The sequence below is a fragment of the Electrona antarctica genome (assembly GCF_951216825.1).
Source record: "Electrona antarctica genome assembly, chromosome: 22".
In the NCBI taxonomy this organism is placed as follows: Eukaryota; Metazoa; Chordata; class Actinopteri; order Myctophiformes; family Myctophidae; genus Electrona; species Electrona antarctica.
Window position 1 is genome coordinate 1,288,925 of NC_136805.1, and position 20,492 is coordinate 1,309,416.

At 40.4% G+C, this 20,492-nt stretch overlaps 3 protein-coding genes and 1 long non-coding RNA gene across 4 annotated transcripts in view; all 4 read left to right on the forward strand.

Annotated features, from left to right (window-relative positions):
• The first annotated feature begins 1,374 nt into the window (after positions 1-1,374).
• On the forward strand, positions 1,375-4,476 carry LOC306915159 (GTPase IMAP family member 8-like). The gene is made up of 2 exons (XM_079492410.1): positions 1,375-2,191; positions 3,351-4,476. The coding sequence occupies exons 1-2, from the start codon at positions 1,420-1,422 to the stop codon at positions 4,199-4,201; spliced, it is 1,623 nt and encodes a 540-aa protein (XP_079348536.1). The 5' UTR covers positions 1,375-1,419; the 3' UTR covers positions 4,202-4,476.
• A 1,122-nt stretch (positions 4,477-5,598) lies between these two features.
• On the forward strand, positions 5,599-7,662 carry LOC306915434. Its single transcript, XR_013788823.1, has 3 exons — positions 5,599-5,637; positions 6,006-6,097; positions 7,503-7,662. It is a non-coding gene; the product is annotated as an uncharacterized lncRNA (long non-coding RNA).
• Positions 7,663-11,792: 4,130 nt separating this feature from the next.
• LOC306915160 (GTPase IMAP family member 8-like) lies at positions 11,793-15,433 on the forward strand. Its single transcript, XM_079492411.1, has 2 exons — positions 11,793-12,714; positions 14,476-15,433. Exons 1-2 carry the CDS (start codon positions 11,823-11,825, stop codon positions 14,856-14,858), a joined length of 1,275 nt encoding a protein of 424 aa, XP_079348537.1. The 5' UTR covers positions 11,793-11,822; the 3' UTR covers positions 14,859-15,433.
• Positions 14,951-20,492, forward strand: part of LOC306915996 (uncharacterized protein) — a gene marked incomplete at both ends in the record, with an annotated part of 41,910 nt that continues 36,368 nt past the window's right edge. The window contains one exon of the mRNA XM_079493704.1: positions 14,951-15,070. Within this exon, the coding sequence (XP_079349830.1) occupies positions 14,951-15,070 (120 nt within the window). The remainder of the gene's footprint in view (positions 15,071-20,492) is intronic.

The following is a 20,492-nucleotide window of genomic DNA, read 5'->3' on the forward strand; positions in this document are numbered from 1 at the left end:
TGATTGATTGAAATTGTATTAACAGTTTGCAGAATGGGTACACATGATCCTTGCCAAAACAGCAATTTTGAAGTTTTATAATTATAGGTGACCTTATAAGTTATACTGCAGTGTAACAATCACCCTTTACTATACAAGGCAAATTATTAACTAAGGAATAAAAACAACGGGATCGTAGGGTTATATTATGTAGTATTTATATAGACGCTCAAAATGCAATTATCGAAACAACAATGGTAAGGTACTCCAAACAATACACTTCGCAAACGAAGTCTGTCCCTGTCTCTCTCCCTACTAAATAAAAGATCAACAGGTAAACAAAATTAAACCAACAATCCACAAACAAAAGTCACCCGCGCTCGTAAATCTTTAAACCTTTAATCCCACGAAACTAAAAGTTCTTCCACCCAAAACAGTCCAAACGAAAACGTGAACGGGGTAGCCCTTAAAGCTTCTACTCCAACAAGGAACACGTTTGAAACGATCTCACCGGAGTCGGTCTTTGTCCGACTCCCGTAGCCGGCATCTGCTTCCAAAAGGTAATTTCCCCAACGGTATAGTTCCAAGCACGTTCCTACTCCCGATGGGCACGACTGTCCTTAGTATTGGCTGCAGACACGTGTTTAAACTTTACACTGGTTTAAAAGTTATCTGTGTGCAATCAATTTTGTTGAGATCAGAAAACCTAAAAAAAGAGAAGAAAATTTACATTTACATTCTTTTATGTCGACTCTTTAATGTGTTATGATGGTTATAAAGCACTATGGCTATGTATGTGTTCTTATAATTAGAATTATACAGTGTTATTAGCAGTGTCTAATGTATTTTAAGTATGTTTATAATTCAATTTGAAATCTCAACACTTAGTAGAACCTTTGTAGATATCAGACTGCTGCTAATCTATGTTTTAACTATTTTACTGAATGCAATGAGTTAGTGCAAAATAGTCAAAATTGTTTTTTAAAACACTTTTTTGTAGATTCTGGACTCAGGATTGTGCTTCTTGGGAAAAGTGACAACAAAAAGACAATACTGGGCAAGGCAATCGTCAAAAAGGGTTTTAGTGTTAATGTCAGTCGCTTTCAACACTGCAGTAGAACCAAGGCAGATGGTGAGTGGCAGGGAAAAGCTGTCAGAGTAGTGAAAACCACAGACCTCTTCAGTCAATCTGTTGGAAAAGTGAGAAAAGAAATCAAGGAGATCTGTTCATCGGATTGTTCACCTCGACCAAATGTATTCCTGCTGCTGTTGAAGCCTAATGACTTTACTGAGGAAGACAGAGACACAGTGAAATTCATCATGGCTTCGTTTCATCAAGAGGACTTTCACAACTTCATTGTCATCCAAACTGATGAGGGACATGAAGACAACACCCCTGTAAAACAGACCATTGAAGACTGTGGAGGAAGACTTCACAGCATGACTGAAGATCAAATTCCATCACTGATGGAGAAGATGGAGAACATTGTGAGTGAACACAAAGGAAGATGCCTTACCTCTGTTAAAGGTAGCGGTGCGATGACACCAAAGTCCAACCCTCCTCTGAACCTGGTTCTGTGTGGCACAAGAGGACCTGGGAAGACCTCTGCAGCCAACACCATTCTAGGTCAGATCCAGTACAGCTCAGGGTCTAGTTCCCCTACAGAGTGTGTGAAGAGACAGGCAGAGGTGTGTGGCCGCTCAGTGACCTTGGTGGAACTGCCTTCCTTGGATGAAACATCCGAAGCAATGCTTCACAATGCGTTGAGGTGTGTCTCTCTCTGTGATCCTGAGGGCGTGCATGCCTTCCTGTTGGCCGTTCCTCTGAGGCCCCTCACCGATGAAGACAAGGAAGAGTTACAGAGCATCCAGCATGTATTCACCTCTGAGATCAGAGACTTCACCAGGGTTCTGTTGACTGTAGAATCTGATCCAAATGCTCCAGCTTTTGCCAACCTTGTTGAGGAAGACAAAGGCATTAAGGAGCTGTGTAAGAGCTATGGAGGCCGCTACACTGTATTCAACATTAAGAACAACAAGCAAGTTCCTGAGTTGTTGGATGCTGTGGAAAAGATGAGTCCTCTGGAGGGTAAACCACTTTGCTTCACAAGAGAAATGTTTATCAATGCCCAGATGGAGAAGATCATACAACAAGACAAACTCATCACCAAACTACAGGCTGATGGAAAGAAGTTGAAAAAACCCCGAACTCGTAAGTATACAGTACTACTTTTGAGTGTCTTAAAGGGATATTAAAGGGATATATAATTGTATGTGGGGAGAGGGACACGCTTGAATACTGAATTGAACCAGAAAAGGTACAAAATGTAACGTGTTGGTCCATTTTTAATGGTCTTTGCCATGCCATACAATGAATACTTTTTCACTTGACTGGAACAGAGTGCCTTGGACCCCTTTTTTATCTTTTCATGTTTGAACCCTCGCCAACAAGCACCTGTTTTCAGTTCACAACAAAGGACCACGGCAGCGCTTCTTTCCTCTATTCACTGAATTGAACAACTTTAAAGTGAAATATCCCTTCATTCACCTCTTGTGCATATTTGTTGAAGACCTCAAATGGGTTCTTATTTCCATTTAAAAAGCGTTCCCTCACTATGACATGGTTACATTTAGCAAAACATTCACCACTGCACTTCATATAAATCTGTAGGATAGCCTATGAAGTAAATGCATGCTATTTATTCTCAAGGCATTGTTGGGCAACTCCTACTTATATTTCCAGCCTCTATAAGAGCAACCACTGCACTGTTTACAATTTAGACATGCATCAGACGCTCCAGAGCGACTTACAGTAAGCAAGAACAACACATGGTAATACATCACATGCATAGAAAGAGTCATCTATAGGATCAGTAAACTAAGAACCTAATATAATTATGTCTAATAGTAGAATATCTGTACATTTAAACTATAAACACTATAGAATTCTATGGGATGCCAGATCAATAATGACCTGGCATCTCTCCATAACATGCTATCTAAATTACATATTTAGTCTTTGCATATGCCTGCAACGTCATCGAGGCTAGCTTCACTAGTAAGACTCTTGGCAGTAGGCCTACAATCTGAGTTTGGTCAAAACTGCTTTATATTTGAATGCACCTTAGAATAGATGACATTTAATTAACTTCAAAATATCATTAGTTCAGAAACATTAACATCTATATTTTTAAAGACGCTCTACAACAAATAAACCTGCCATTGTTCCATATAAACTTGACTTGATATGGACTGTTTTAATATAAATGATTAATAGGACAAATAAAACAATATAATTCAGCCTATATGTACAAATAAAATATAACAAACAAAAGAACATGGAACTAATTCTATGACTCTTGATATTTCAGGTGATCCTGACGATCAGAGCCTCAGGATGGTCCTGATAGGGAAGACTGGCAGTGGAAAAAGTGCCTCAGGAAACACTATTTTGAATCAAACGATATTTACATCCAACGCCAGTCAATTTTCTGTCACCAAGTTTTGCCAGAAAGCACAGGCTGTAGTAGACGGCCGTCGAGTTGTGGTACTTGATACACCTGGTCTATTTGACACAACTCTGTCCCAGGACGAGGTTCAACAGGAGATTATCAAATGCATCAGTATGCTGTCCCCAGGACCTCATGTGTTCCTGTTGGTGTTAGGGATTGGTCGACACACAAAAGAGGAGAAAAAGACATTGAAGCTAATCCAAAAGAACTTTGGAAAGGATTCCAAGAAGTTCACCATCATTCTTTTCACAGGAGGAGACTCTTTGAAGCATGAGAACAAGTCCATTGAGGACTACATGAAAGACTGTGGTGATTCATTTAAGAAGCTGATTGCTGACTGTGGAGGAAGGTACCACGTCTTCAACAATAGAGAAGAAAACAATAGAGAACAAGTCAGTGATCTGCTGATGAAGGTTGAGAAGATGTTGAAGGAGAATGGTGGGGGATGCTACACCACAGAGATGTTCGAGGAGGCTGAGGCTGCCATCCAAAAACAGACGGAGAAGATTTTAAAAGAGAAGGAAGATGAAATTAAGAGAAAAGTGGAGGAGCTGAAAAGAACACATGAAGAAGAAAAGCAAACAATGAAAGGAAGGATGAAAGAGCAGGAAGATGAAATTGAAAAGGAGAGGAAAACAAGAGAGACACAACTGAAAGAAATGGAGGATTCTATTAAGAGAGAGCGTGAGGAAAGAGAGAGAACGTGTTAAAAGAGAAGAGGAGGACAAAAAACGGAAGGATTTGGAGGAAAATCAACGCAATGAGTGGAATGAAAAACTCATTGCTTTGGAGAGAGAGAAACGGAAAGTGTCTGATGAAAACGATAGAGAGTTGGAACTCAAGAGAAAAGAAATGGGAGAACAGCAAGATGCTTGGGAGAAGGAAAGAAAAGCATGGCTGGATAAAAGAAACCAGGAAGACGACAAGAGAAGAGAAGAAGAACAAACTAAAATAAAAAGGCTTCAGGAAGATTTTGATCTGGAAAGACAGAAACATGAAAAGAAAAGAAGAGAAGGAGATCAAAAGAGACAAGAAGAAGAAAAGAAACAACAGGAAATTCTGCAGGAGAAGAAGAAAGAACAGGAAAAAAGGGAAATGGAGGACAGAAAAAGGAAGGAAGAACAGGAAAAGAAACAAGTGGAGTGGGAGAAAAAACTTAAGGTCTTGGAGAAAGAGAAAAATGTAGGATCAGAAGAAATGAAAATACAAAAAGATGCCTGGGAGAAGGAAAGAGAACGATGGAATAAAAAAGAACAGGAAGACAAAGAGAAAAGAGAAGAAGAAGAGAAGAAAATAAAAAGGCTTCAGAAAGAATTTGAACATGAAAGAAAAGAACATGAAAGGAAAAGAAAGGAAGAGGACAAACACAGACAAGAAGGAGAAGAAGTGGAAAAACTGAGAATTGTGGATGAGTTCAAACAGAAAGATCAGAAAGAACAGCAACGAAGAGATGAGGAGGACAGGCAAAGGAACACACAGGATGAAAGGAAACAAAGGGAGTGGGAAAAGAAAGTTGAGGCCTTGGAGAGAGAGAGAAAGGAAGCAGAAGAAAAGGACAGAACATTGTTGGAAAATGAAAGAAAGGTCATGAGAAAACAACAAGAGGATTGGGAGCAGGAAAGAAGTGCATCATGGAATAAAAGACAACAGGAAGATGAGGAGAGAAGAGAAGAAGAACAAAAGAAAATTAAAAAGATACAGGAAGAAATTGATCAGGAAAGAGAAAAACACGAGAAGACAAAACAAATGATACGACAACAAGAGGAAGAGGAACGAGAGAAACTTGAGAAAAAACATCAAGAAAAACTGAAGCTGATGGAGAATAAATACAAAGATGAGGCCAGAAAACAAGCTGAGGAATACAATGACTTCAAAGACAAATACCTGAAGGAGTACAACGATCTCATACAAAAACAAGAAGATGAAATACATGACATGCAAGTGAAATATGATTTCACTTTCAATATAATGATGAAAGAAGTAGTCAACAAAAGTAAAGACTTAGAAGGGTTAACAAGAACATTAGAAGACCTGAAGAATGTGCATAAACAACAACATGAAGACCTGGAAAATAAATACTTGCACATACGTAAACCAGAGATATGCATTACCAGCTGAGAACATCATCATGATGTCAACATTTTGTGTAAGTGATTATAATGTAAGTCATATATGATGATTTTATATGATCATCATATTTTACAATACTGCACTATTTGCAAATCATTTCACTGGATTTTGACCAACAGCTATGAAATAAAGTTAAAAAATAAAATGTGTCCTCAGACAAAAGCCAGATAATTTAAATGTTCAGAAAGGTACAGAAGTTTGATCTGCAGCATACAGTATGTAAAAAGATCTGGTTTAACTATTAAAGTTTTGTACTGATGCTGCAAACGTAGCTAATGATCTAATAAAGCTTAGTTTTGATCCTGTAAAACAACTCTCTGGCTAACTATGCGATGACTCTCTCTACACTGTCTGTTGTTGTTGTTTGGCTCCGCCTCTCTGTAGGTGCTGGAGGTGGGCGTGGCAGAAGGTCATCATCAGAATGGAAACACCTGAGAGGTCATGCAGAGGTCATCAAGGCGTGTCCATCTCTCTAGGTCAGAGGTCATCAAGGCGTGTCCATCTCTCTAGGTCAGAGGTCATCAAGGCGTGTCCGTCTCTCTAGAGCCAAATTCCAATACCCAAAATCTCGGCCACTCGCTCACTCCCACTCGATCACTCGGGGTCATTCCAGCTTGACCCGGAAATGGTTAACGTTCCGATTGTTAAAGTGCTCCATCGAGGAGGAGAGTGGAGTCGAGTGGAGGAGCCGAGTGGGCTCTCCGAGACCGCATAGAGCGAGTGTACATCAGGTGCAGGCTCGGTGGGGTATGTTGTCTCCTCGCTGCGGATTTCCGCATCACGTGTACATGTTTTTTTCCTTCTCCAGTGACATAAGTCCGCCTCCTCCACATGTGGCACAGAAAACACTGCTTGAAACCCGATACTATGCACCCCCCCCCCCCCATCCACTAGCTGCCGGCCGCTGCGGCTGATGAGACGCTGGCGCTGACCCAACACACACATGCACGCACACACATTAAACTAAAAAGCTTTGCTGTTTGTTGAAGAGACACATTTTCGCTGAATTAATAGAGCAGAGCTTCAGAATGATACAGTAGCCTATGTATAGCCTATGTGAAAGTGAAAGGACCACAACAAGCCACTGGCTTTATTGCGTTGTGTGATATAAGCATAATAAAAGTAGGCTATATTGTGCGCACCTCAAAAGCTATAGTTAATTTCTCTCTGTGCATGCCTGAATGCACAGACTGCTATGAATGACGGTGACAAATATGTATTTATTTATATGTGGACTGAACTGAATATGTAAGTCAGAGAGACTACCTATAATAATTCCTGTTATAGTGTCCGTTATTTGCAAAGACTGTCGGAGGAGGGACTGTCCGAGGAGGGGAGGGGATTTATACGAGCAAAAAGGAACGCGGGCTGCGGGCAGGTCAGGAATTCCCTTCACATTCACAATCATATAATATAAAAGTGTGCGCATCCTGGCTTATTCACTATTTCAGGAATAAATAGCCTTGTTGCACATGTTACCAATACATACACATTGGCCTCGGTTACATGCACAAAAATGAATTGTCTATTCTGTAGACTGTATGGCTCTGGGTTCAGAGTTCCAGTGATCCAGCTGTGTGACACTGTATTGTTCCACCACTTTTGCTTTGGCAATGTAAACGTATGTTTTCCCATGCCAATAAAGCCCTTTGAATTGAATTGAATTGATTCACGTCATAAGTGATCGCGGAATGTGCCGTCGCTTTGAAATGACAGCGGAGTACATTCCGATTCTAGAGGCAAATCCACTCCACCACTCTGTCCTCGCATTGAATCCTCTCCTCCTCCACTCCTCCTCGCTGGGGGCGGAGCCGAGGAGCGAGTGGAGGACGCGAGGGGAGTGAGCGAGTGTGAAAGTTGCGGTATTGGAATTTGGCTTAGGTCGTCCTCAGACCAGCCCTCCATCGTCGCTTCCAGCTGTGGGAAATGTTTGATTTAGGAAAACAAAGTAGTAAGAAACAGAAAACCTATTTTCTTTTACATAAGAACATTATAATGTTCTTATTTTGTTCAATAGTCATATACTGTATATACTGATAAAGACGTTTAGACAATTATTGAAGTTTTAGTGTCCAGGTTTTCTTCAGAATAGGAATGACACTGATTTAATGAACGCAGAAATACTATGATTTTTTTGAGTGGTGTAAACCACTCCTACAACTGGCTTTTGTGTGCATAAAAAAATGACCATGGTTGCTATGTTCAAAATAATTTCTGACGTAATTAAATCACACCCGGGTGAACTGGATGACCGTAGCAACCGTGGTCATTTTCTCTGCACAAAAAAAGCCAGTTGTGAAATCACATCCAGGTGTGATTTCATTACGTCAGATCAGAGCTGATCATGCTATATAAAACCTTACACCACTCAGTTCACACGGGTGTGATTTTTTAATAATGTATAGAACATTGGAATACATCAGCAACAAAACCAACAACACAAGGGACACTAAGCCTCTCTGAGTTCAATGATGATGATTTTATTTTTATAATGAATAATCATAGTCAGATTATTCATATTGCATGATGTGTCTTTCAGCAGCACTTTAAGGAGGATGGGCTCCGTCGTGCTTTGGTGCCATTATTTACAGAACGTGTCGTTCATTAGTGTGGATGCTCACATAATTATTGTGTGGTTATAGTTAATGTACTCTGGACATGCTTGATAAGACATACACCCTTTACTGTTGAATTGTTGTTTGTATTGCTGCACCAGACAGCATTACACTCATGCACAAATACTGCTGATCATACCGCCGACATACTGTATGTCACTGTTATTCTAAGTTATCCTCTTGTGTCATTCCCTTTTAATTAATATAAAAGTTGTTAATTGACTTGGTTTGTGTGAGTCTCCCTCTGTCTTGGCCAAACTGGGATCTGATCATCTGACTGGTTCAGCAAATGCTAGTCCAGTTTGTCCTGGAATATATAAAAGTTGTTGGTGGTGGCCACAGCAACGATGTTGTCCAGAGGATGATGATGTGGAGGATCTTTTGTTAAAGTCCAGGCTGTCCACACTGATCCTTGCGCTTCCCTCCTGTGCACACTTTGTGAGGTGTACTGTATATATTTGCACGCACACACACACACATTTATAAAAAACATTATCAAGGGTACAGATATTTTCAGTTGCTATTGATATTCCAGACGGGAAGCATGCACTTCTCAAAAAATGTGTATGGGTGCTGGACAAAAATATACATACAGAAAGAAGATTGGATGTCTGCTCACCGTGGTTAAGCTCCCAGTATTTTATTTAATACATGTTCAGGAATCAACGTTTCGTGTCTTCATCAGGAATTGATATTCCACACACTCGAAACATGTGTCTCAGTGCTTGAGTCCAAACAAGCCCTAAATGTACAGAATATAGGCAACACATGAACTTATTCACAGCCAACATTGGTCACTTCAGTCTGTCATATTACCAACACCGAAAGGAGTCAGGTTAACAAAAAGCACCTTCTCCTCCAAATTGATCGACTCCCTATAATGGAGGAGATTGAACAGTATGTTGCAAGCTGCTTTGCTTTACACTTGGACAACCCCATAATCCTCAAGCCTCTGACCACTAGCCTGTGGACATGGCCCAGGCTGCCAAATATAAAAACAATGAGCTGACACGTATAGCCCAGTTGTATAATGGCCTGTACTAATGGTTGATATTTTACTTGTTTAGTAAGGAAAGCTTCCTCTAAACTTGAATCAAAAGCACAGCCAACTTCCAATAGAAAAACCTCTCTGCTGTTCTCTGTTGGGTCATTGCATTGAAACATTTCTGGTTTCACACAGGAGTTTTTGTGAAACACAACAGAGGAATCAAACATAGGCGACACATCTTTGGCAATAATGTTAACAATTCTATCATGCCTGGCTATATACAGTCCTTTGTAAATATTACAGGTGTTTAATATATGGGACATAGACTCTATGGTCTGATGCTGTCCATGGTGTAGACCAGGGGTTCTCAACCCGTGGGTCGCGACCCCTCGGGGGGTCGCCAAATTATTTTAGGGGGTCCCCAAATTATTTTCAAAAAAATATATATATATTTTCACGATTTTTCAAAAATAACAGACCTACAAGCTCGTAGCGCGCCACTCGGTGGCGCGCTATGAGCTTGTAGATCTGCTATTTTTCAATAGCTAAATTATAACAATGCTTAAAACACCAAAAGGGGTTCCCGCCCAAAATGGTTTCAGGTTATTGTAGCAGTCAATTTATATTGGGGGTCGGGAGGGGGCGGGGCGGGGGTCCCGAGACATTGCCAAAGCATTTCCGGGGGTCCCCGGCCAAAAACGTTGAGAACCTCTGGTGTAGACAGTGAGGGTCATGATTATTGGGATACCAGAGGGATAGATTCAGTTTGGTTGTTAGCACGAGGCGTGCCTTTACTGTGAAGATGAGAACGTCCTCATCAATCGCTGCGTTTCCAGTCAGAGTTTACACCAAAACCAGTTGCGTTGGTATCCAATTTACCACTGGGCTTCTTTTTTAACCCAAGGATATATATGTCCATTCAATGTCCCGGTACCCCGAGCCCTCCCTCCCGCTTACTGTGAAATATGAAGTCACGGGTTGTGTGTCAGGCCTGTGCTCAGGCCAAACCATTCTCTCACTCGCTGTATGGTTTTGTTGTTCAAGTCATACAGTACTTTCTTTGGTATATGAACATTGGAAAAGAGATGTTGTATTTTGGACAGGGCTACCTGCCCAATCGCTTCAGCTTCATAACCAGTGGGAGAGGAGAGGAGTTTATCAGGTCTAGCCTGGCGCACGCGCACACACACACACCCACACACACACACACACACACACACACACACACACACACACACACACACACACACACACACACACACACACGATTGTGAAACGATTGATTGATTGATTGATTTTGATTGATTGAAATTGTATTAACAGTTTGCAGAATGGGTACACATGATCCTTGCCAAAACAGCAATTTTGAAGTTTTATAATTATAGGTGACCTTATAAGTTATACTGCAGTGTAACAATCACCCTTTACTATACAAGGCAAATTATTAACTAAGGAATAAAAACAACGGGATCGTAGGGTTATATTATGTAGTATTTATATAGACGCTCAAAATGCAATTATCGAAACAACAATGGTAAGGTACTCCAAACAATACACTTCGCAAACGAAGTCTGTCCCTGTCTCTCTCCCTACTAAATAAAAGATCAACAGGTAAACAAAATTAAACCAACAATCCACAAACAAAAGTCACCCGCGCTCGTAAATCTTTAAACCTTTAATCCCACGAAACGAAAAGTTCTTCCACCCAAAACAGTCCAAACGAAAACGTGAACGGGGTAGCCCTTAAAGCTTCTACTCCAACAAGGAACACGTTTGAAACGATCTCACCGGAGTCGGTCTTTGTCCGACTCCCGTAGCCGGCATCTGCTTCCAAAAGGTAATTTCCCCAACGGTATAGTTCCAAGAATGTTCCTACTCCCGATGGGCACGACTGTCCTTAGTATTGGCTGCAGACACTTGTTTAAACTTTACACTGGTTTAAAAGTTATCTGTGTGCAATCAATTTTGTTGAGATCAGAAAACCTAAAAAAGAGAAGAAAATTTACATTTACATTATTTTATGTCGACTCTTTAAAATGTGTTATGATGGTTATAAAGCACTATGGCTATGTATGTGTTCTTATAATTAGAATTATACAGTGTTATTAGCAGTGTCTAATGTATTTTAAGTATGTTTATAATTCAATTTGAAATCTCAACACTTAGTAGAATCTTTGTAGATATCAGACTGCTGCTAATCTATGTTTTAACTATTTTACTGAATGCAATGAGTTAGTGCAAAATAGTCAAAATTGTTTTTTAAAACACTTTTTTGTAGGTTCTGGACTCAGGATTGTGCTTCTTGGGAAAAGTGACAACAAAAAGACAATACTGGGCAAGGCAATCGTCAAAAAGGGTTTTAGTGTTAATGTCAGTCGCTTTCAACACTGCAGTAGAACCAAGGCAGATGGTGAGTGGCAGGGAAAAGCTGTCAGAGTAGTGAAAACCACAGACCTCTTCAGTCAATCTGTTGGAAAAGTGAGAAAAGAAATCAAGGAGATCTGTTCATCGGATTGTTCACCTCGACCAAATGTATTCCTGCTGCTGTTGAAGCCTAATGACTTTACTGAGGAAGACAGAGAGAGACTGAAATTCATCATGGCTTCGTTTCATCAAGAGGACTTTAACAACTTCATTGTCATCCAAACTGATGAGGGACATGAAGACAACACCCCTGTAAAACAGACCATTGAAGACTGTGGAGGAAGACTTCACAGCATGACTGAAGATCAAATTCCATCACTGATGGAGAAGATGGAGAACATTGTGAGTGAACACAAAGGAAGATGCCTTACCTCTGTTAAAGGTAGCGGTGCGATGACACCAAAGTCCAACCCTCCTCTGAACCTGGTTCTGTGTGGCACAAGAGGACCTGGGAAGACCTCTGCAGCCAACACCATTCTGGGTCAGATCCAGTACAGCTCAGGGTCTACTTCCCCTACAGAGTGTGTGAAGAGACAGACAGAGGTGTGTGGCCGCTCAGTGACCCTGGTGGAACTGCCTTCCTTGGATGAAACATCTGAAGCAATGCTTCACAATGCGTTGAGATGTGTCTCTCTCTGTGATCCTGAGGGCGTGCACGCCTTCCTGTTGGCCGTTCCTCTGAGGCCCCTCACCGATGAAGACAAGGCAGAGTTACAGAGCATCCAGCATGTATTCACCTCTGAGATCAATGACTTCACCAGGGTTCTGTTGACTGTAGAATCTGATCCAAATGCTCCAGCTTTTGCCAACCTTGTTGAGGAAGACGAAGGCATTAAAGAGATGTGTAAGAGCTATGGAGGCCGCTACACTGTATTCAACATTAAAAACAACAAGCAAGTTCCTGAGTTGTTGGATGCCGTGGAAAAGATGAGACCTCTGGAGGGTAAACCACTTTGCTTCACAAGAGAAATGTTTATCAAAGCCCAGATGGAGAAGATCATACAACAAGACAAACTCATCACCAAACTGCAGGCTGATGGAAAGAAGTTGAAAAAACCCAGAACTCGTAAGTGTACAGTATTTATTTTGAGCGTATTAAAGGGATATTAAAGGGATATTTAATTGGGGGAAAACACGCTGAATATTGAATCGAGCAACTTGCAAACTGTCTGGGGTGTTTACAGAAGCCTGATTAGATGATAAAATGACCCAACCTTTTAAAAAAAAAATTAATATCCCTTCATTCACCTCAAATGGGTTCTTATTCCATTTAAAATGCGTTCCCTCACTATGACATGGTTTACATGCTTTTAGCATGCACTGTTACATTTAGCAAAACATTCACCACTGCACTTCATATGAAACTGTAGGTAGACTATGAGGTAAATGCATGCTATTTATTCTCGAGGCGTTGTTGGGCAACTCCTACATTTCCAGACTCTATAAGAGCAACGACTGCACTTGATCACTATTTACAATTTAGACATTTATCAGACGCTCCAGCAACTTACAGTAAGCAAGAACACATGTGATGGATAATTTTGAGTTATTAGATCTGTAGATCTGTTATTTTTGGTGGATGGTAGTTTCCATGTTCTCAATAACTATGTATTTTTCATGCCCTGTATCCCACTGAGTTTACATATCATTTCTGCCCCAGCGTAAAACAGATAGTATTAAATCTCACTCTCCCCCAGTCAGCGAGTAAGATAAAAGATTGTTTTCTCCTGTTGGACGTCTTGCATTATCTGCCCCTCTGGTGAAAAACATGTTATTCGGCCTTGGTACGGTGCTAGAGCAGACAAATTGTCTCCTAGTTACGTTAGCTGGTTGTCAGTAACTTGGGCTGTGAACTACATCTACCCTTAAAAGAACTACGATTCCCTGTGGTCACACTTTCTGGATTCCCGGAAGTGTGACTTGCCACGTCAGTTGTACTGTCCCAAGTGGACCTCCCGGCAATAGGTGTCGCCATAATTCACTTTTTGGTTACCCTCTGAACTCCTAATGCATTACTTCCCCATGTGAAAAGGATGTTATGACTTATGTAGTATAAAATGTTGTCACTGATGATGTGTCAGTGAGAGATCGTTTTAACGCTGTACGGACCTGCCATTTCTCTCCCGATGTGATGGGCAATATATATCAAATGGAAAATCCCCATAGCTCTGGTGTGACTTGTCTTCTTCCGTGTCTGGTGTCAAACTCATTCTAAGGTATTCTGGTATACTTTCATACTTCTACTCTGCCTAAGTCTCCCCTTTTAGTATTATAGTTTTCCTCTAAAGTATTTATCCTTAAAAGGTATTACTATAGAGTTACAGTTGAACATTATAACAGTAAAGATAAAGTTAATATTCACTTGTTTAAAAGGTTTACAGTCCTTCATTCTGACTTCTTGAGTATTTGTACTCTATTACATTCTTACAAATTCTCCTCCACGGTACTCCTCCAGAGTCCAGATGATTGATTGGTCTTCGATCCTTCCCTTATCCTAAATTTATATGCATCAACATGCTAATATATCAAATGAGTAGAAAGAGTCATCTATAGGATCATAAGTAAACTAAGAACCTAATATAATTATGTCTAATATAATTCTATAGGATGCCAGATCAATAATGACCTGGCTTCTATCTCTGTAACTTGTTATGTAAATTACATATTTAGTCTTTGCATACGCCTGCAATGTCATCGAGGCTAGTGTCAATAATATCAATGATTAATAAGACAAATAAAACAATATAATTTTGCCTATATGTAGGCTACACATAAATAAAACAAACAAAAGAACATGGAACTAATTCTATGCCTCTTGATATTTCAGGTAATCCTGACAATCAGAGCCTCAGGATGGTCCTGATAGGGAAGACTGGCAGTGGAAAAAGCGCCACAGCAAACACTATTTTGGATCAAACGATATTTACATCCAAAGCCAGTCAATTTTCTGTCACCAAGTTTTGCCAGAAAGCACAGGTTGAAGTAGACGGCCGTCGAGTTGTGGTACTTGATACACCTGGTCTGTTTGACACAAGTCTGTCCCAGGAGGAGGTTCAAGAGGAGATGATCAAATGCATCAGTCTGCTGTCCCCAGGACCTCATGTGTTCCTGTTGGTGTTAGGGATTGGTCGACTCACAGAAGAGGAGAATAAGACATTGAAGCTAAGGACTACATCAACGAGGAGTGTGGTGATTCATTTAAGAAGCTGATTGCTGACTGTGGAGGAAGGTACCACGTCTTCAACAATATTGATTCAAACAATAGAGAACAAGTCAGTGATCTGCTGATGAAGGTTGAGATGATGGTGAAGGAGAATGGTGGGGGATGCTACACCACAGAGATGTTCCAGGAGGCTGAGGCAGCCATCCAAAAACAGATGGAGAAGATTTTAAAAGAGAAGGAAGATGAAATGAAGAGAGAAGTGGAGGAGCTGAAAAGAACACATGAAGAAGAAAAGCAAACAATGAAAGGAAGGATGAAAGAGCAGGAAGATGAAATTGAAAAGGAGAGGAAAAAAAGAGAGACACAACTGAAAGAAATGGAGGATTCTTTTAAGAGAGAGCGTGAGGAAAGAGAGAGAGAGCGTGTTAAAAGAGAAGAGGAGGACAAAAAACGGAAGGAATTGGAAGAAAATAAACACAATGAGTGGAATGAAAAACTCAAGGCCTTGGAGAGAGAGAAACGAAGAGCGTCAGAGGAAAATTTTAGAGTTTTGGAACTCAAGAAAAAAGAAATGAGAGAGAAACGAGATGCTTGGGAGCAGGAAAAAAGAGCATGGTTGGATAAAAGATTCAAGGACGATCTCAAGAGAAGAGAAGAACAAAATGAAATAAAAAGGCTTCAGGATGAATTCGATCTGGAAAGACAAAAACATGAAAAGAAAAGAACAAAAGAATCAGTGGAGTCAGTTCAGCAAAAGCTAAGATATGGCAAGGGGACATGTGCACGTGGCATGCGTGTTATAGCCTTATTTGCTTTTTGTCTTTGCTTTTTTTTTGTCTATGCCCTATTTTCCTCCATTCTTGCGAGTAGGGGCTGGTGGTGGTGGTGTTATTATCCGTGGGCTCAATGATAATCAAGTCGTCACTGTCACGTTCTTCTTCTTCTGCTGCTGCTGGGGCAGTCGCAGTCTTTTTCCCAAAAAAGGGATAGGCCTACTACTGTAGTGCGGGTTGCTTCCTTTTCATGTTAGCCTCAAGCCGCACACAAGTGTAAACACAAATTGAAAAGGAGAGGAAAAAATTGAGACACAACTGAAAGAAATGGAGGATTCTATTAACTCTATAATTGCCGGCCCCATTCACAAGCCTGCCATTGAATATGCCGCCATTGACTCCAATTCATTTCATTATTATTTTTTGAAAATTCTCTGTTGGACCTATATGAACACGGAATATATCAAAATAAACTTTAGAATGTATGGATTCATGGAAAAAATAAACTGAGTTGATAACATGTTTTGTTATGTAGATATCAAAATAAAGCTTGTTCTCCATGTGTACCCTTGTCTGAAAACTACTATTTGCGTGAGACGCAGTTGAAGTTTCAAACACCTCTAGTCTAGGTTCTACTATAGCGACATATTCATGCCATATATCAAATGAAACCTGAGGTTGTCGAGTGTAATTGTAAAAAAAAAATGGCATTATCCAAATTATCAGCCATTACAATGCAGCATGCATGTCAACATACTGGTGTAGTTTGTGGTCGCACTCCGTCGTTTACTGCTGAGACCTCGGAAATGGCACATATGGTAGAAGATTAATTTTTGTTGTGGCTGTAAGTGGACATTCTACGCTGCATTTGGATATACAGTATGTTCACATAGCAATAGCGGTACAATGTCTAGGGATGCATGTTTCTCAGAAATCCGAGCAGAGCATCCGACTGGAGGGCCATGACCTAGGCAAAAAGAGGCCTCGTTATAGGCTATTATGCTATGATAATGATTATATAGATGATGAAGACAGGGGGAGAGAGCTAAGCCTGGTCTGTGCTGTGAGCTTGTAGAACAGGCCATGAGACAATGTGTAGCATGTAGATCCGCCATTTTGAGGGCTCAAAATAGCTGATCTACAAGCTCACAACACAGACCAAGGTTATCGCTGCCTCTCCTCCTCTTTATGTGAGAACAACAAACCGGCTGATGCTAATAAACTGTTTGCGCTAAACGGTGTGCTCAGCTGCACGCTCTCTCCCCCAGAGTAATCTAGAGAGTGGCGACACTAGCGTTGACTCCCATTGTAACAATGGAATGCGGACGTGCTCAGTCTATCTCAATGGGATAGTTCCAGCCATAGGAGCAATGTTTGGAACTATAGCCCATAGGCATCCGCTTTGATCTCGCAACTATGTCTAAGCACTCTGCATACAAGCCTACGAATCCCCCAGCGAAATGTAACAGATGACATGGCTTCTTTGATTTATGTTAGCGCTAAAATAATGGTCTGAAACAAGATAAAAATAACAATAAAATGATCGCGTGTAAAGGGAATGATCACCCGCCCCCCCCCATCATGAGAAAACATAAGTTTACATCCCCATTGTGATTTAAGTTATTTCACAGTACATTTCAAACGAAAGCGCAAATTATTAGGACAGAATGTCCCGAAATACAAATGGCCCCAGCGATTGTGTAGAGAACTTAGTTACCAAGTGACTAAGTAAAAGGAATACGGTAAAACCAAAGTCGCATGTAAAGCGCATTTCAAACGGAAGCACAGATTAGGACACTGTCCCCACATAAACACGATAAAACCATCATCGCTCAGACAATATAAATCTAGCCGATTACATGGTTTATTTGAAAAGAATGAACACTTTGTCGCCAGGCTAAACATATACATTGCTTACCGGTTTCACCTGACACCCAAGTATTGGACCTCAAGGATTCCACACTGGTCCCTCTGTCTGCCATCACCACCACTGCAGCTGTCAACTCCATGCAAGGAATTGTGATGGATTTCAGTGCCTTACCCAAGAGCAAAGCACAGTGGGCCTGATGAAGTTCCCGCAGCCAGACTACACTCCTGGGCAGCACTAGCTGGTAAAGGCATCACTCCAGCCCATCTGACTTCTGCACAGTCTTTTGGTGCTTAGCACCACAGGTGGAAGGAATCCTGTGGGATGTTTGACCTTCCTGTTGTTCTGTAATCGGACATCCACCAACTGAACAGACTTCGTGGCAGACCCTGAGCTGAGGTCTTCTGTAGCCAATCCAAGCTGTTCATCCTTGGTACATTCAGGGACATCTGCCTTCGTCTGCTGCTCCCACAGCTGGTCAAGTCTGTCTATAGTTAATAATAATCAGAGTCAGATTAATATCCATATAATCTATTGCATGTATCTTCAGCACCACTTTCACAGAGACGAGGGCTCGAACATGCTTGGGGTGCCACTGTTTGCTGAACATATTGTTCATTGCTCACATACATTATCGTTATAGTTAACGCTATCATGCTTGGAGTGAACTGTCCTTAAGACAATCCTTTTGCTGTTGAATTCTAGTGTGTTGTATTGCTGCACCATACATTACACCCACACATTTTCCCACTCATGCGACTACATATTATATTAAGTTATCCTCTCCTTTAATTAATACAAAAGTTGTTAATTGACTTGGTTTGTGTGAGTCTCCCTCCATTTGCCATGTATGTGTCATCCTGTGTAGTGTGTAGGTGTCATCCTTCCAAATACAGTATGCTTTTTGTTTGTTTGAGGTTTTTGGTGATTAATTTGAGGATTCCAGCCCCACATGAATGGTGCTGATAAAACAGTGAGGCCATTGCACCCCTCGATACAAAGCTTTAGTGTTTATGACACTTAAGTGTTGCATTGATTGATTTTAAACTACAGTATATGATTAAGTGTTAATTCTGGTAAACCATTTTATTGACTTAGTTAAGTGCACCTTTGTATTGATTTTAGACAACTATGTGATAACCATTGAATTGATGTAAAACTAGATATTTAAGTGGTAAACCGTTGTATATCTAGATATTTCAGTGGTAAACCGTTGTATTGATGTAAAACTATTTGGTTTAAGTTGTAAACCATTGTATCGATTCTGTAAAACTATCTGGTTAACCAACAACTGCTTTTCTTGCTTCAGAGGCAACACATAAATTAATATACAAACGTATGCCTACTGTATATGACAACATGTAACATAATTCATGTATATGGTGACCTATGAAATTGGAGCCGTTATATTTACAGATAAAACATCCTTTGTTAAGCTATCACACAATGACATAGCATGTTCTGCATGCTGCTTTGACACAATGTGTATTTGTTGTGTAACATTTTGGGAATGTTCTATAAAAATAGAAGACAAAATAGCTGTCATAACCGCTTATAAACCCAAAATCTATAATCTCACATCATGTCTTTGTTCTCCCACAGAATATTGTTGCTGGGATTCAATGGTTAAAAATGCCTAAAATACTTTTGAGAGTTGTTACGAGGATGTTCTTCATTTGCTATCATGTTATTAGATTGGTTTCAGACCCCATTCTCTTCAATGAATGGAGTGGAAATGATTTAAAAGTATATAGCAAGACAAAGGAAATTGGTTAGGTCTACATATGTCTCAAAACCTTCAAGCAATAAAGAAACGGAGGCTTTCCTTCTATTTTAGATTATTTTTTTGCAGCACAGAGCTAAGATATGCAGGTGCAATCCTTCATCATATCAGTCACAATGGAAGAACATTGAAGAGAACATATATCCTTCACTCCCATACAGGCAAGAATCCTAGCTGATGACTGACAACCTACAAAGGTATCTAAATAATAGAGATAGGCCTAATCCATGGATCTAACACAATCATAAGAATATATCAAGGGCTAAACATTTTATGTCTGCAAGATATACTATTGTAACAGTGTCTCACTCCAGTTCTTAGATCTTTACCCCGACTCCCTGTTCGTCAAAGAACACATTTCTAAATAGCCTATAGTGTTGTTGTTGTAAATCACTGAATGTTTTACTATAGGCCTACCAACCGGACAGCTCTGCACAGTGGTTCTGTGGAGAAGCAGGATTTCGTTTTTTATAAATATAAAAAGCTCTACAGAGCTTATTTACATTGTAGTCCTTTCATTGCAAATATGCTCTATGAGAGCCATCAGGGTCAAAACCCGCTCGGAGCCATGGATGAATTCGGACATACTGATTGCAACGAAAGCCAGAGACAAAAGATTCTCTGAATTTCAAAAATGCAAGTCAAAGCTTGCCAAGCGCTTCGACAGTGATCTCCAAGCTCAGCTGGACAACCTAAAAACCCAACGAAACAAGCTAAGAAATATTGTTACTGTCATGACCAAATCCGCCAAAAGTAACTTTATTATTAATAAAGCTGAGGAAAACAAAAACAATCCTCGAGAGCTCTGGAAGCTACTCAACAACCAACTAGGCTGCGGTCAGAAACTGAAAACCAGGTTTTCAAACATAAACATTAAAGCGAACGACACTCTTATCACTGACAAGCTTGATGTGGCCAACTACTTGAACATCTTCTTTACAAACATAGCAACAACGCTGGTTAACAATCTGCCCTTCCACTCTGGGCTCTTTGGTGTAGAGCACATTAAAACCTTCTACAGAAACCTAGGTGTTTGTAAAGACTATTTTAAACTAGTTATGGTAACAACTGATGAGGTACTTAAGAAACTGAGTGCCCTCCAACCCCACAAGGCCACTGGCCATGACAATATTCCCTCCAAATTTCTCAGAGACTCAGCCATCTCTATAGCTCCAATCATCACCCACATAGTACACCTCTCCATCAAACAGGGACAGGTCCCCCTAGATTTCAAACTGGCCAAAGTAACCCCCCTGCA

What these genes read in the sequence shown, in the direction of transcription:
- LOC306915159 (XM_079492410.1), top strand. Translation starts at nt 1,420, where the DNA reads ATGACTGAAGATCAAATTCCATCACTGATGGAGAAGATGGAGAACATT. An exon ending in GTTGAAAAAACCCCGAACTC is followed by an intron (nt 2,192 to 3,350) that starts GTAAGTATACAG and finishes TTGATATTTCAG; the next exon opens with GTGATCCTGACGATCAGAGC.
- LOC306915160 (XM_079492411.1), top strand. Translation starts at nt 11,823, where the DNA reads ATGGCTTCGTTTCATCAAGAGGACTTTAACAACTTCATTGTCATCCAA. An exon ending in GTTGAAAAAACCCAGAACTC is followed by an intron (nt 12,715 to 14,475) that starts GTAAGTGTACAG and finishes TTGATATTTCAG; the next exon opens with GTAATCCTGACAATCAGAGC.